General features: G+C 43.6%; 1 protein-coding gene across 4 annotated transcripts in view; it reads left to right on the plus strand.

Annotated features, from left to right (window-relative positions):
* The first annotated feature begins 634 nt into the window (after positions 1-634).
* Positions 635-17,829, plus strand: part of SLC26A2 (solute carrier family 26 member 2) — a 45,294-nt gene continuing 28,099 nt past the window's right edge. The window contains exon 1 of one of the 4 annotated variants that reach the window (XM_069972431.1): positions 635-713. Coding sequence is in view for 1 of the 4 variants with exons in the window: in XM_069972424.1 (XP_069828525.1) it covers positions 1,018-1,062 (45 nt within the window). In the remaining 3 variants the exon portion in view is untranslated. Of the gene's footprint in view, positions 714-781; positions 907-968; positions 1,063-12,591; positions 12,648-17,829 lie in introns of those variants that run through there. The other 3 variants (XM_069972437.1, XM_069972424.1, XM_069972443.1) reach the window with 3 other exon arrangements.

Raw genomic sequence — 17,829 nt, forward strand, 5'->3', positions numbered from 1 at the left:
ATATATATATTGGGGGAAGGGGGGGAAGACAGGACAGAAGCTGCATCATAAGGGACCAAAAAAGTACCATTGCCTGAGGCTGTTTCTGAGGGGAAGCGCCATCCATGAGAGGATTTATCAGCGCTTCCACCAGAAAACAGGTAAGGTTTTCACACATTACTATCAGTTTTTGCACAATGCTGTTAAATTGCAAATCAGTGATTGCTTAAAAGTTTGCAACAATTTTACACAAAAGCCTCTACAAAAACCACTGATTAATTCCCCTCATGAATTTAGTATGAGTGAGGAAAGCCACTTGGTGGCGCATTTGGTGGGGGTGCAATGTAGGCACCATGGAACTTGTCCACTATGGTGCTATTTAGTGCTGTGGGGTTGTCATTTGTACAGGACTCGGATACATTGTGCACAGTTTGGCACTGACCATAGCCCTGCTGCCATTCTCTACAGCAGGTCGCGGTGCCACCACTTGTGGCGCCTCAGAGCAGCCCGGGCTGAATTGTCCCCATTGTGTGAGTACAGAGAGTCCCTGTCCTGTGCTACTCGCTGGGCTCAGCACACGTCCTGCCATCCCCTCCCTGTCTGGGTGTAGTTACTCTCCACTTGTTGCCGCAGCCTCCCGCCCCCTGTGAGCAGGACGGCCCCATGACAGCTGCTGCCTCCTTAGCAGGGCCCTACAAGCCGCTGCTGTCACTGTCCACACAGCAGAGAGGCCGGTGAGTAAGAGCCAAGAGCACAGGAGCTGAGGGAAGCAATGTGACAGCCACATGACAGGGGGTGGCAGGCAGGACAGCTCTAGGCTGTGTGAGCTGGGGATTGTGCAACAAGTTGGAGAAGTTACAGAGCTGCAGCCTGTGAGGAGAGCTATGAGGAGGAGAGGCATGAGAGACACGAGTTCTGCACACTCAGGTTCCTGCACACATCCAGCTTCCCTGCTGCCTGTACTTATTGTATAGAACATGTGCTATAGCTTATCCTGACACGGGGCAGGAGCTGCCAGGCGGGGCTGCCCACTTCTAAATGACAGCTGAGGGCAGGGAGCCTGGGTACTGCTGCCACACACAGGTACCAGGCGCAGGAAGCTATGTTACACTACTCTGTATACTTATTCTGACTTATACTGTGTGCACTCTATAAATATTATACATACACCGCATATATATATATATATATATATATATATATATATATATATATATATATATATTATTTATTTCTTCCTATCATATGAATCTGTTATCACAGAGACATGTCAGAAGTTTTGATCAATTAGTGTCTGAATGTTCAGACAGGACCTGGGACAGCTGGGAGAAGTGTGTAGCTGTGCGCTTCACTCCTGCTCTCACTGCAGTCTATGCCCAGTTGCAGGAGACAAGCACAATTGTAAGTCTATTGGACCATCTTTTGCAACAGGACAAAGATAGCAGCAAGCCGGGGAGAGAAGCGCATAGCTGCACACAGACACTTTAACTGATCTATGGGCTCTAATGGGGAGAGAAGCGCATAAAGTTGACACAGACCCTTTAACTGATCTATGAGCTCTAATGGGAAATTCATGGTTAAAAGTGTCCATTTGGGTCAGTTTGCTAAGTTATATTTTGCATTAGCCGCATAGCTCAACATTCCTATAGACTTTTGTTGGAAAAATGTAATGCAAATATGCATGTGTTTGACTATGTTTTATTTATTTACACTGTTGTATATGACAAAAAAACATGTACATTGCAATGTGTGTTTTTGTGATGGAAGTTTTATGATGTGTGCTGTATGGCGTAGAGTAGAATCCTTTTTAGTATCCGTATAACTTATGTATTTGTAAAATATGTAAGTGAAACGTATAGAAAAGGCAATGTAAACCTAACCTAAAGGGATATGAATTGAATTCTACAACTTTATTTGCAAGGGAAAGACATTACATTCCTTTATGTAATGGTGTATTAAACCATATAAACAAGGATGATGGCTGGACATTTAACTTGTACATTTTCAAACACATATCTGTGTGCAACCCCCCCCCCCCCCCCCAAAAAAAAAAAAAAAAAAAGCAGTATTCCTGCATACTGTATACATTGTCCCTGTCAATGGCATCAACTTTTTATGTTGCAGAGACATATTGAACATTTCTGAGTGTACAGACCTGCACCAATGATTAGAACAAACTGGCACGTTCCTCTCCTAGCTCTGTGTCATGTGATGGGTTGGCCTGCTAATGTAAGTCTATGGAGCCTGACTCTTCTTACACAGAGCAGGGAGTGGACCTTTCTCACAATCGGTACAGGTCAGACCTGGACCGATTAAAACTTTTGACATTTCTCTATGACATGTCAAACGTTTTTTTCAAACGACAATGACACTTTAACACAGGGATGGGGAACCTCTGGCCCTCCAGCTGTTGCAAAACTACAATTCCCATCCTGCCCTGACAGACAAAGCTAATGCTTTGGCTGTCTGAGCATGATGGGAATTGTAGTTTTGCAACAACTGGAGGGCCAGATGTTCCCCATCCCTACCTTAACACTTAGACCCCAACCAATCAAAATTTCTGCTATGCCTTTGTGAAATGTAAAAAGTTTTTGCAAATTAGAGGGACACCTTAAAGGGGTTCTCTGGAGAGGAAAGTTTTTATTTTTGGTAAGACATTACTTTAATAAAGTTATATTACTTTGAATTCCAACTTCATTAAAATAAATGTATTTTTTTTCATTAAATAGCCACTTCTATTGAGTAGCAGGAGTAAGGGCCCTACCTCAACCCCCCCCCCCCCCCCCCACACACACACACACACCACACACACCACACAGACACATACATACACACACGCCAAGCATTTAAGCACTTAGACCTGTAGCAGGCAGGCATTGGCTGGTGACAGGTTCACCCCCTTACTTGCACTGCCTTATTTGTAAAGATGGCCAGACCATAACAACAATGATGCACTTTGCACCTCTGCCGTTTTGTCTCGCACCCCCTCCTGATAGTGTGTAAGCTGATGCATGCGAGCAGGGACCTCACTCCTCATGTATGGATAATTATATGTATATCTCTGTAATGTCTTATTTATGTCTATGTATGTACCCCCAGAATTGTAAAGTGCTGCGGAATCTGTTGGAGCTATATAAATAAAAATTATTATTATTATTATTACATCAACAGATTATCTGACAGATTTTTTTGAGCCAAAGCCAGGAATGGATTTTAAAAGAGTAGAAATCTCAGTCTTTCCTTTATTACATGATCTTCGTTTATAGTTCGTTCTTGGCTTTGGCTCAAATCTGTCAGATAATCTGTTGGTGTAATAGGGCCCTAAGCTCTGCTACCACCAGTGTTAATGTAAGGAATTGCAGGCCTGTCTAATCTGTACTCATTTATTTTCATTACAATATCCAATTCCTGGGAAGGCAGGTGTCCATCACTATTATTGTGGCAGCCTCTAAACAGCGAGCAGCAATTACTGTCACTGTGGTGGACACTGTCATTTATTTGGTCTCTTGTAAACTTTTTCCCTGCCCTTTTTCCAGGAGTTTCACAGCGTTAGGTCGGGTTCACACTATGTATAACACCAGCCGTTCTGTAACCCGGCCGGGTCACAGAACAGCCTGTGTTAGTGAAGATTATCCTGGCCGGTACTGCAGTACCGGCCTGATCATCTTCACTTCTGGTGAATTCGGATTTAGGAGCAATGAATAGCGCCCGCAGAAAACTGACATGTCAGTTTTTTGTGCGGCTGGATGGAATCCCGGCTGGAGTGTATACTATATGTATATGCTCCGTACGGGATTCCATTCATTTCATTAGAACATTTGTTTTGTATAAATCACGGCCGTTGTTGCAAATTGCAACAACGGCCCTGCTTTATATGAAACATACATTGTGTGAACATAGCCTAAACTTGTTTGCCACTTTTGAGCCATGTGTACACTACTTTTGCATCAAAATAGTTGTAAAAACACAGGGGTACTTAGGGTATTTTAGTGTAAAGTTTTGTGTGTTAAAAAAAATATTATGCAAAACCTGGAAAAAAGCATGAGCAAAAGGAAATTTATTTACTACTATATGTGATGGTAATATTTGGTCATCATGTGTTAATATTGTTTGTCATTGCACAGGAGTAATAAGATACACCCATACATGTTGCTTAAATTGAACATTTGTGCTTACAGTCTCTGCAGACCATATAAGTCTGGCACTTTTTTGGTCATAGTAGACTGGGATGCCAGATTCAAGAGCATTAAGGCCCTATTACACAGGCCGATCCTGAGGAGCAAGCTAGTAATATCCTGTCAGGTCAGTGCTAGCTTGCTCATCGTTCTTGTAATTCTGTGGGGGCCGCAGGGAGATGCGGAAGCCCATAGGAGGTAGTGGCAGTCTGCTGCCACTACTACGGCAGCAGATCGTTGCTATATCAATTTTAGTGTTTAAACATGTTGAAAGACGACGATCAGCCAACATCGTGTATGTCGGTTGATCGTTCCCAATTTGCGATTAAAGTGATTATCGATGGCAATGGTTGTTAATCGGCCAAATACGGCCAATAATCACTTTGTGTAATAGGGCCTTTAGGCACTTTGGACCCACTTGTTTCGATTCCCCTTTTTATACATCACTATGTGTTATGATCCAATGAATAGGGGCCTGCTTTGAGGACAACTGTAGTTTGGTCCACAATTGTGGATCGCACTACAGACCTCTGAATACAGTAGCCTTACATTACTTAGATTCATGCTTACCACCATATCCCTGTAATTTTACATGGAGACAGACTAAGATCTTGTTCTCATGGATTAGGGACAGAATAGGCATCATGACATGACATTGTATTGACCCTATTCCCAATGTACATAGAGATCTTAGTAGTGCAGACATAACTTTGACGTCAACCCAAGCAGCTGTGCTAAGAAAAGCCAACTCACCCAAACAGACCTTGAATTTTGACATTGGCCCAGGATTCTCATGGGTTTCTGAGACAGTGTCACCGGTAACAGATAACAACCTTGTCAAATGAAAAAACTGTCATGAGCAAATAACATACTTCAGAGCAATTTCTCAGGAAAGACCATTCACACTGCCAAATAGTAACATCCTAAAGATTCCTTAAAGGGAACCAATCAGCCCAATCGGGCCGTTATGGTTCCTTAAACTGCTGTATAAAGCACGCACCTGCAGCGGCTGCATCAGTAGCTGTATACCCCCAAAAAGGACTTTAATCCCCCGGGCGCGTGACAGACAGCGGCGGGGAGGTATTCATCTGGCGGCTCCCTGCCCGTATCTAGTCACCGCACTCTGCCTGTCACCGTGCTCAGAGAGGTGTCTCTGCCTGTCAATCATCCCTCCGAGCGCGCTGGCAGGCAGATCGCAGTGACTAGATACAGACAGGGAGCCGCCCAAATGACTACTTCCCTGCCGTTGCCTGTCACGCGCCTGTGGGGATTAAAATCCTTTTCTTCGCGTATACAGCTACTGCTGCATCCGTGGCCGGTACGTGCCGCGGCTGCTGCAGTAGCTGTATACAGCAGTCCAGGGAACCATATCAGCCCGATTGGTTTAAGCATACTGTCATACTGTCATTTGTCATGTCAAAAGTTATTGATCGCAGGAGGTCTGGCTGCTGAAACCCGCTGCGATACAGAGATACACTCCACTCCTTAGCCAGCGATCAGTAACCTGACATGTCTTATGACATGACAACAGTTATTATAAATGACAGTAACTCTTTACATTTCTTTAAATCTAGCAACCAGAACTAATGCACACTCCCTTCATATGTACAGTGAGATTCAGAAATCTCTTAGTTTTCTTTTGTGGGAGTTTAGAGGACATGGATAGTCTATATAACACAGCACAAGGCCTTCAAGGGTTATTCCCATCTCAAAAAGCTCCATACGATAGGAAATAAGATTATTGGTGGGGGTCCAAGACACTGGCGGAACTACCGCCGTAGCAGCCATAGCGGCTGCTACGGGGCCCCGCCGCATCAGGGGGGCCGTGACGCGGGTCCTGTGCTCCTCCTGACCCGGCGACTGCTTTCCCCAACCATAGGGAAAAGGAGTCACTGGGCCAGGAGGAGCATGGGACCGACCAACAGCGCTCCTGTCAGTTCCCCGTCTTATCCCCGGCAGCGCGCGTATCATAGAGCTCTCTGTGTGCCGGAAGTCGCGTCCGCAGCACAAGCCCACAGAGAGCTCTATGATACGCGCGCTGTCGGGGATAGGACGTGACACCCCCGGCAGCCGCGCTTCAGACGGGGGACTGAGAGGAAAAAGGCTCGACGGGGGAGCGCGTTGTAAGGTGAGTTTGTTTGTTTTTTTTAGACCTGCTTTCCCGGGGGGGGGGGGGGAGGAGAGAGAAGGGGGCATCTATAAGGGGGATGGGGAGAAGAGGGCATCTATAAGGAACGGGGGGAGAGGGGGACATCTATAAGGAAGGGGGGGATAGGAGGGCATCTATAAGGAAGGGGGGGATAGGAGGGCATCTATAAGGAAGGGGGGGATAGGAGGGCATCTATAAGGAAGGGGGGGATAGGAGGGCTTCTATAAGGAAGGAGGGGAGAGGGGGACATCTATAAGGAAGGGGGGAGAGGGGGACATCTATAAGGAAGGGGGGGAGAGGGGGACATCTATAAGGAAGGGGGGGAGAGGGAGACATCTATAAGGAAGGGGGGGGAGAGGAGGGCATCTATAAGGAAGGGAGGGGATAGGAGGGCATCTATAAGGAAGGGGGGGGGGAGAGGAGGGCATCTATAAGGAAGGGGTGGAGAGGGGGACATCTATAAGGAAGGGGGGAGAGGGGGACATCTATAAGGGAGGGAGAAGGGGGCATCTATAAGGGAGGGGGGAGAGGATGGCATCAATAAGCGAGGGGGGAGAGAGGGCCATCTATAAGGAAGGGGGGAGAGGGAGACATCTATAAGGAAGAGGGGAGAGGGGGACATCTATAAGGAAGGGGGGAGAGGGAGACATATATAAGGAAGGGGGGAGAGGGGGACATCTATAAGGAAGGGGGGGGAGAGGGGGGACATCTATAAGGAAGGGGGGGGAAGAGGGGGACATCTATAAGGAAGGGGGGGGAGAGGGGGACATCTATAAGGAAGGGGGGGAGAGGGGGACATCTATAAGGGAGGGGGGAGAGGAGGGCATCTATAAGGAAGGGGGGAGAGGGGGACATCTATAAGGGAGGGGGGAGAGGGGGACATCTATAAGGGAGGGGGGAGAGAGGGACATCTATAAGGAAGGGGGGGAGAGGGGGACATCTATAAGGAAGGGGGGGAGAGGGACATCTATAAGGAAGGGGGGGAGAGGGGGACATCTATAAGGAAGGGGGGGAGAGGGACATCTATAAGGGGGGGGCAACATAGGGGGAGAGGGGGCCATCTATAAGGGGACAACATAGGGGAGAGGAGCACAACATAGGGGAGAGGGATATTATAAAGGGACAAAATTGGGGGAGAGGGGAACATCTATAAAGGGACAATATAGGGGGAGAGGGGGCCATCTATAAGAGGAAAAGATAGGAGGGGCCATCTATAGGGGGGGCAACATAGGGGACCATCTATTAGGGGACAACATGGGGGGCATCTATAAGGGGGACAGCATGGGGGGCTTCTATAAGGGGGGCAACATAAGGGGGCTATTTATAAGGAGGGGTGACAGAGAGGAGGGCCATATAATAAAATGGGATCACATAGAGTCAGCCTTCCCACTAAATGAGGGTGTAAAGGGGCCAATGCAGATGTGCAGTATAGAGAGATGAGGATGGTGCCAGTGTGAGGAGACTAATATGTCTGTCTGGCAGATTCTGTGGATTCGTGGCTCGGAGAAGTTCTTATAATGGCCCAGGGCAGATGGAGAAGAAGATGAAAAGGGAAGAACTCCGATCAGAGAAGACGTCCCCTGTAAGTCACCTGATATAACTGTACTGTAATTTACATGGTGTACAGGACCTGTGTAGAGCTGAGTGTGTTGATGGCGTAGTGGTCGATCGAGAGGGGGCGGGCGGGGGGGGGGGGGGGGCCCAATCAAAAGTTTGCTATGGGGCCCAGCCATTTCTAGTTACGCCCCTGGTCCAAGACATTGCATTTGTGCAGCCATGGAAGGCACACATTGGGCTCTGTTTATTCTGGGGACAATTTTGTCCTTGTTCTTGAGAAAAAAAAGTGGTGGTCCAAACACTTGGACCCTCACCAATCAGCTTGTTATCCCTTATTATGTGGATAGATGATAACTTTTTGGGATGAAAATACCCCTTTAAAATAGTCATAAATATAACGTTAAAGGGATTCTGTCATCTGCAATTCAGACTCCAAACTGCTGACACCGTTATATAGCTGTTAGGTCAAGGAGGCATATAATATCTTTCATATATCTGTCTGTGGTTCCAAAACTTAGTAAGATGCGTCTATTCTCTGGTGCAAAGTGTTGAAGAGGCATTCCCAAGCCTGTGCTGAAAGCTGCAATGCTTCTTCGCTCCCTTCTCAACCCTGATTTACAGCTGGAAGCAGAGCCCTGTTTCTAAATCTCGCACTTGCATACACTTTGTATGCACAGCACAAGAATAAAATATAAAAACACCTTGTTTGCAGTTGACTGTCAGTCCAGGTTGAGAGGTTTAAAAGCGTTATAGCCCTTGGCACCTAAGGAGCTTGGGAACCCCACTTGGACTCCTTGCACCAGAGAATAAAAGCATTTTTCTGTGTTATGGCAGCACTATAAAATAGCAGCTGTTAGGACAAGGAGGCACATGATGCCTTTTGTATATCTCTCTGTGTCAGCAGCTTAGAATGTGAACTGCAGCTTACAAATTGATATGTATGCATATCCGTGCTGTCCATTTTCATGGCTGCGTGAACGATACATGGATTTGTTGTACATCCCGGTGCGAGATTTCTCATGATGTGTAAAAGAACTGCAAACAAGTGCTGATCTGACTTTGTGGCCACCTGCATCCGAGAAATCTCTATAAAAGGACCCTTAGGCTGGTTCTGCAGCGAAATCCGTTGCGACACACTGTAGTGTCATTTTCTATATATTTACATTCTCGCAGCAATTTTTCGTTTAGCTGTAAGAATGTATTACAGGTAATGTATTGGCCCCGCATTGGTGGGTTAAGTGGGCAGGGGCTACATTATTGCAGTGGAATGAAAATCTGCTTCAAGAATGTAGATTCAAAGGAAATTACAGAACAGAGCTTTGCAGCAGATTCTGCTGCGGAACTCACAGCGTGAAATCTGCTTCGATGCGGTACATGTGACACTGGCCTTAGAGTCAATCTGTTAGATCACCTCTGACCTTGGAATACAGATATAGCTCTGTCAGTTTCCAGTGTCAACCATCAACATTTTTATAGCTTTTATGTACAGTATGTAAATTGAGGAAATGATGTGGCAGAGCTCAAATTTTGTATAGTGAATATCATAAGTTACAAAGGAATTAAACTAGCATAACTTTCTTTTACAAAACTTTTTATTAGGCTGGGTTTACAATGATCAGTCGCATCCATTTCAGTTTTTTTTCCCAGAAACTTTTTATCCTTTCTTTCCTTTTTTCCCATCAACGGCCAGAACGGTCAGATTCTGCCATACTGCATGTCCGGCCATCCAGCAGCACTATTAGCACGCCGGATGCTTTAACCCCCAGGTGACCTAAGACATACGGGTATGCCCTGGCCACCTGTTGCCAGATGATCCCGGGCGTATCCGTACGCCTTGAGTTGCTTATGTGCTATGAAGCACGCACAGAAGCAGAGCGTGCTTCATAGCAGGTGAGGGCCGTCTGCAATCAACAGCCGTGTCCTTAACATTATTGGGGTTAATCAGTGTACAGTATTAGTAAGTGTACTCACTGTATATACTGACAGCAGCTCCCTGTGTACCTCATGGAGCTAAAATCAGACCCCCCTCCTCCAGGCTGGGCTGTCCTTTTCTGTGGTGAGTCTGTCCATAAGATGGCCAACATGAAGGAGCATATGCCCCTGTCCCCCAGTGTCCTGCACTAAGCCCATGTATGCCTATGGAGGACATTGAAGGGCGGGGCATGGTCACATGCTCCTCCATGTCAGCCATCTTATAGACAGACTCACCAGAGAACAGTGAATACACTTACTATTACTGTACACTGAACTATTTTACTATAAAGTGGCCAATCCCTTTAATGACGAGCTGTACCGATCGAGCTGCAGCCTGTCATTAACCCCTTAAACGCCGCAATCACGTTGCGACCGCAGTGTTTAAGTGTAAGTGACAAGAGCAGTTCCTGTCACTTACCGATCAGGATCCCCACAGTGTGATTGCGGGGCTCCTGAATGCTTTCCTGGATTGCCAGAGGTCTCTTAACTTTCTCTGTGTAGTCCGGCTGGTGTTCTGCTCATAGAGTCTGCCACAGGGTCTTACATTGGCATAGCATTGAACTGTGTTTGCAATCTATTGATTGTTTGTAAAAGTCCCCCATAGGGACTTAAAAAGTGGTAAAAAAAAAAAAATGTTTTTAAAAAGCCCCTCCCCCCATAACATTTAAATCATCCCCCTATTCCATTATATAAATAAAACTTGTAAAAAAAATAAACATGTTGAATACCGTGGCATGCGTAATTGTTCAATCTATTAAACTATAACAATACTAACGGCGTAACAAACGGCGTAAACGTAAAGAGGGAAAAAAGTGCCAAGATTGCTGATTTTTCTGTAACATTATATATTAATAAAAAGTGATCAAAAGGTCCGATATACACAAATACGTTATTAATAAAAACTAGCGATCATGGTGCAAAAAATGACATCCCATACAGCCCCATAGGTTAAAAAATAGAACCGTTATAGGAGTCACAATAGGGCAATATTTGGGGTTTCGTCATACATGCTATGGTAGAATGAAAGACGCCATTACAAAGTACACCTAGTTGGGAAAAAACCAAGCCCTTACATGACCCTGTAGATATAAAAATGAAAGTGCTAGAGCTCTTAGAAGGGGAAGAGGAAAAAAAAGAAAATGCAAGAATGAAAATTGGTGCGGTCATATGGGTCATTTTGGGCTGGGTCATGAAGGGGTTAAACTTTTCCATTGAAATGAATGGGATGAGTTCAAAGATGCGTTTCCCTCCAGCACATATCTACTGCGCTGGAGGGAAATGCTGTCGCACCACAGGATGAATGTGTACCCGGCCTTAGATAATTCTTATGTTTGACTCCACTATTAGCTCGTTCTCTAATGTGTCCTCATGTTTGGATTTTATTAGTCAGTGACATTATTTTCCATTTATACATTCATTTCTTGATAATCAGTCCTGACTTTATTACATTTGCAATGTGTACACAGTAGCATGTTTTCTGTCTGCAGTCAGCCAGTAACTTTATGAACCTGTCATAATTTTTTTTTTCTGTCTCATCATGTACTGTAGTTGTATGTGGTTTCTTGTTTTCTGTTCAGCCATGTGATGTATGGTCAGTCATTGATGTTTTTACCAGCATTTATCAGAAGATCAGTGAGGTTACAGACAAGACTTCCTCCCATGTCCACACATATTGTTCTGTAGGGAAATTAGCAGTTTTTTTTCTGCCAGACTATGACAGTGTTTTGTCATTGGTTGTATGTTTTGTCACTTGCAGATGAAGCCTGGATACACTGAACTATTTAGCATTGTAATGGTGATGCAGCATAATCTAGATTTTGTGTAAAGTTCACTGAAGTCAAGTCCATTCTGTGCTTGGTGGCATTAACAGCATGGAGAGGCTAACATGTATGACTAATGTACAGGTCATGAAAAAGTCTTTGTATATTCCTCAACATTTTAAAAAACTTACAGTACTTTTCAACTTCATGCAATCCACATGCTTCCTGTAACCAAGGTGTAATCCACTTACTGTCATCATTTTATGATACGTTAATCAGAAAAGCTTGATGTGCAACATCAGATTTCTTCTGCTGTGGCCACTTCCAGTACAGTGTACTGCACTGATCCATTAGGATGGTGATCTATTGTTTCAATAGCCGGGTCACGGCAGTCAAGGAGGCCTAGAAAGCCTGCCCCGACAACAGATCGGCTCTGCACAGTGACCATGCAGGGGCTGATCCGGACCACCGCACCTCCAATGGCATGCTGCAAGGCCATTCAAATGCGACTGTCAGTGTTGACAGTGGCATTTAAATGGTAAATAGCTGGCACATCAATCATTCATTGCTGGACGGAAAAGTGCCCATAACTGGTATGTCATCCAACTATAATATACAGATATCGCCTGTATGCTGCAGTTCTAATGCTGCACTATGCCTATGGTTGTGTACATGACCTGCAATCCATACACATGGCTGCACACACAGTAGTTTCTGTGGTGCCCTATGTAAACAGTGTAGGGTGCCACGGAAACTTTCTAAGTGGAGCAGGAACTGCTGTCTGACAGGAGTGGCCTGTTGTAATTACTGAATAGTAACCAGCAATGCTATTTGAAAGGGAATTTGTGCCTGACTCAGCAGATCTACTAGTGCCCTGCTTCTGTTTCCATGGTGTGCTATGCTAGTAGCATACATCGCCATGGAAAGTTTGCTCTGTACAAAATGTAGTATGCTGATACTATAGTATAGACAGAAGCCTGCCAGTGGTGTGTGGGTGGATTAAGCAACACTGCGCTTGGGATCCTACATATTATAAGAACAGTTACATTACAGGTAAGTAATACATGGTTGTAAGATTCTCTGATACTAATTTATATTGCTTTTGGGTAGAGTAGCATAAAGCTTGTGACAGATTACCTTTTTTTTGCAAAATACATCAATTCTGATATCTGGCTCCTCTTCCCTATCAGGAAAAAAACCCATCATTATATTTACAAAAGAAACATGTTTTATTAGTAAATATGGAGGTTGTTTATAATGTTATGCTGTGCAGAGTCCTCATTCTTTACAGGCTTATGTGCAGGGCAGGAAAGGACTTCAATAACTTTCAACGTAAATAATCAAAGTTGCACTTTAGAGGATTATTAGATTTTTGTCATTTTTAACCTGTAACATAATAATTTACTTATATGACGGGTATGTAAGCTTGTGTACTTTCATATTTTCCAGACTGCTTGCTGGAGCAATTGATTAATGGGAAGTTCATGAAATGACCCAGTTTTTTTTTAATGCAAAGTAGTTTTGTTCCATGTGCAGCAGCCCATAGGGAGCACAAATGTCACAGCAGGGGGGGTCATGTGAGATGATTGGGACCTGTGGTCCTGTGCTGTCATTGTTGCGGTAGCTCAGGTCTCACTGGCATGAGGGCCTCTATTAGGGTCTTCACAGTAGGTTTTGATGGTAATTGATGGCCCAATGGTGAGTGTGGTACACTTTGTGTTGTAATGTAGGAAGGTGGTCAAAAACTGGGATAGCAGATTCACTTGACAATATAACTTACAGTTCTCTTACCAGATATCCAACTGTTATCACTTGAGCAGAGTCTACCATTTTAAGGTAAAGTATATCTAAAGTCCCTGTAGATTTTAGCCTTTGCAGTAGACCACACTGTGTCACTAGTCCCTTATCTCTCTCGTCCAGGAGTTGAATAACATTTAGTTAGCTCCAAGTTGAAAGTCTCTACTCTTTTCTAGCTGCAGTGCCTTCTGATTGGAATAGGTTCATCAAGGGTTTGATAGAGTCCTAGGGTTAATGATACTGTCACCTCCAAAACATCACCTTAAAGGGGTACTCTGTAGTTTACAGATTTATGTTCAATACTTTGTTTTTATAAAGTTTTGTAATATGACTTTGTAATACAACTTTATTTAAAAAAAATATATAGTTTTTTATGTACATATACACTTCTGTTGACTGTCAGCATTAAGGAGCAACAGGCGTCCCTTTGCTGCCACCAACCTTTTCTTCGGGAACTGCAGGGCTATTTAAGTACTGCCAAACACGATATACAGAGAAGGATACAAAAACAATTTCTGTATCCAGCAGCACCTGCACAGCAAACAGTGATTGCTGTCACCGCTTCCTTTGCTTCTAACTTTTGGCTCAGTGAGCAGACATAGCAATCACCGCTTACTGTGCAGAGGCTGCTCACATCAATCGTGTCAGACGACTTCCCCCTTGAGTACTGTATATAAGAACAGTCTGGGCAATTGAGGCAACTGCCAGATGGGTCGGTGTGCTAAGTGTGCCAGTCCATGAACAGCTTGACGGTTGGCTTCTTCCCGACACAGCACCCTTCCTGCACTTCACAACATAGTACGTCATTGGTTATAGAAAGCCGTATAGTTCAGACAGCACTGTGCAGGAGAGGAGCCAGGCATCAGATTGAAATCATGTATTCAGCCATCCCTAAAACCTGATTTCTCTGATTAATAAAAAACAATCGCAAACAAGCATTTTTTACACGGAATGATAGTTGCTAGTTATAACCTTAATTACAATCACTTGTACACTCTATATATGAATGAATGACCTATGTGTACCATACACTGAACAACTAGCGAACAATTAACAATGATTTTATGGTCAGCTCAGAAGATGTGAAAATTTTTGCTAATCTTTTGATCATTTCCTACATACACATGGAAAGATTATCACTTAATTTTGAAGAAAATAACGATTTTACACACAATATTTCCGTGTAATAGAGCCCATAGTAAAACACTTTAACCCTAAAAGACTCACCACATTGCTCCAACACCTATAATGTGTGCAGTATATATACAGTTCACTAGGCACTAATCCTGAATATGCCCTAATTAAAGGTCTATTTATACTTACCAATTATCCTCATGATTCACTCTTTGCATTTATTGTCGATCATCAATTGTAGTGTCCTAAAAACAGTGACATGTAAACTTGGCATCGCTGCCTAGTGCACAGCTAGGTCATGGTGTTCAGTATTGTGGACTGTAATTGTTAATGGGCTCTAAGAAACTGAGAAATATAGGGCACACTATGCTGTGCCAGCTGGAAACTGTATAACTAATGTGTCTGAACACCACCATACAGTAACTAGATAATTTCATCAACCTATGAATAGATGTGATAGTGCAACCATGCCATCACTGAATAATACCAATATACTGTTACTAAATAACCACTATACAGTGACTGAAGAATAGTACATCCATAGCGTGACTGAACGGACACTGAAAAATACCTCCTGCATGTCAACTGAAGCATTAGAAGAATACCAAAATTATCACCATACTTAATAAGATGTACCTGTCATGACATGTAAGAATTAAGTCCCCAGCAGATAAATATAATTATTGCTTGCATTATGCAAACCTTTGCTGAACAGCACTGTGTTGGCTTTAAGCTAAAATGGGTGCACTGCCTCCAGAAAGCCTGACTCTCAAGCTCCAACCAAATCCACACTCCACCTTCTTCTTCTGTTGTGCCAGAATTATGTATGCCATGGATTTTGGTTTTCATTTTGCTGCGCCAACAACCCTTTTAATGCCCCTTTATGCTGCCGGGGGCGGGCCTTTTTTTACTCATCTGCAGCAGTGGACGGCGGCTGGCCAATGAGTACTCCTCTTTATTAGACCAACTCCTCTTTATTAGACCAACCGACATCATGCATTTGTTCTCTTTTTTTTTGCTGTTTCAAAGACCAAATGGGCTTTGTGACAGAGCTTCGACTGCAGTATTTCAGTAAGTGAGACTAAAAAATAAATTGCAAAGATGTAGTATATCACCTCCTCTGGTTTTTTAGCATTATTTATAGGAAATGACAGTGCCCATTTGAAGGGAATGTTACTAATGTACTTGAATACTGAATATGGTAATTACATAGTTGTCAGATACCACACAGGCAGTCTGCAAAGTATTGCCACCCTATTGCAGTCTGGACAAATTAATAAAATATCAGATCAAATATCGGTCAGACACAGTCAAAAGTAGAAAAAGAGTTTGTGAGTTTGTGAGTTGCACGTTCCCTAACCTACAAATGTGTCAGCTGTGATGGCTAATGCCCCCAAATATGACGCTACAGTAAAAGACAGCGCCTCACAGCAAATAGCGCTATAAACATAGTGGCCATTAGACCTCTAAATAAATCAGACCTTAAAAGGAAACTCTATGTTAATAAGCTAACAGGCTCCCTGTAACCATTCTCCAACTTGAGACGAAGACCCATCTGTAACTCAGAACTCCTTTGGTAAAATCTAGAAATGTAGCCCTTGGAACAAATTCTGAACATTCTCATGATAGGAGGATCTTTGACAGTCTCATATTTCAATCTGACTGTCTGATGTACATTTGTTATGGAAAGTGTCATGTCCAGTGCTAAAATAATACAAAGCTAATGTAAAGTTCAGTACATATAGATAAAAATAATGTTGAGGAAAGAAAGCACAAGACATTCCATTTCTTGGTTAGTGTGCAGCTTGGTGTCATGTTACATTATGTTCTGGGATGACTCTTAAGATAACACTGAACAATATTTTAATAGAGAACACACATATAACAGCACTTCTTGGTTTTCAACCATAACATGAACACCAGTATCATTGTTGGTGGATACAGTTTATGGCACAGTGCTCACTTATTAAACAAAATTTCACAAACATCATCCTTATCTTTTGCAGAATGACCACCCTTCTGAAATATGGCTCTCCAGATAAGATACATACTGGCGATGTACAGTTGCTGGATGATTTCCTCACCATCATGCTTTAACAATATAAATAGAATAATATTACATGTCTGTAAAAGGGGTACTCTGGAGACTGACAATATATTTTTTTGCTAATGCATTGCTTTAATTAAGTTACATTTCTTTGTACTTTCTTCAGAACATAAGCGCGTTCGACATTTGCTCAGCTCAAGTAAGCACTGAGACTATCCATACCTTTATGTAATAGTTGTCCAAGGCTGCAGTAACCTAAAACAATGCATTTTTTTCTGTTATAGCAAGCACATGCTGAAGTGTATTGAGGGTTAATGATGTACGTGATTCTTCACATGTCTTCCTGTCAGCCATGTCTCCTGTCTGCCACCTGTTAAGAGTTGGTTTGTAGGAGTCTACAGCAAATGCGTTTTATAACCTTATCCATCCTCTATCTCTGTCTTATATATGGCTCCCAGGAAATATATTTTGAAACTAAACAAGACAGCAGTCTTTAGGATTTGGTCGCATTGGACCCAAGACCAGAACAAAGCAGAAATTATTCTGTCAGGGTAGATAAGGGTCAGGAGATGTATACTTAATGAGGGATTGCGAGAAACATACTTCAAGATGGCACATGGTGCCCTTTACGGCTTCAATATTCTTTTGCCTATTGGAACACAGAAAAAAAGACAAGTTTGGTCAGCTCTTCTAGAACACCATTCACACTAGGCAGGACCACCATGCTATGGCTGAAATTGTAAACACAAAAAAATACAACAGCTCACCGCAATGGCAAGATGTAGACCCACTACAGACATGAAAATAGTTAAAAGCAGTTAAAATTCCCACAAAAATAATGAGGCTCTTGGTTGCCATTTGCAAACAGTGTAAACCACCCCACTACGATAAGGAAGCCTCATATGATTGTTGCAATAAAAAACTTAAAGGAGAAGTCAGGTGGGTAAGTAAAAAATATTTACGAGAGGTGGGATAAAAAAACAAGTTATAGTCACCTGTCCCAGAGCCGCATCCCACTCTTGGACCCCGCTGGCTGTCTTTTGAGCTCCCAGCCGGCTATGCCATGACTTGGCTGACGGATGCCCCTCTCAGCCAGTCAGTGACTGGGGTGGGACACTGCTGCAGTCACTGATTGGCTGAGCGGGTTTAATCCAGCCTGTGATGTGGAACCCTGGTTGTGACGTACCCAGAACCGGGGAGAAGAAGACAGCCAGCGGGGTCCGGGAGCTCTGTGACGCAGCACAGTGCAGTTATGGG

The sequence above is a fragment of the Dendropsophus ebraccatus genome, chromosome 1, assembly GCF_027789765.1.
Source record: "Dendropsophus ebraccatus isolate aDenEbr1 chromosome 1, aDenEbr1.pat, whole genome shotgun sequence".
NCBI classification, from domain to species: domain Eukaryota; kingdom Metazoa; phylum Chordata; class Amphibia; order Anura; family Hylidae; genus Dendropsophus; species Dendropsophus ebraccatus.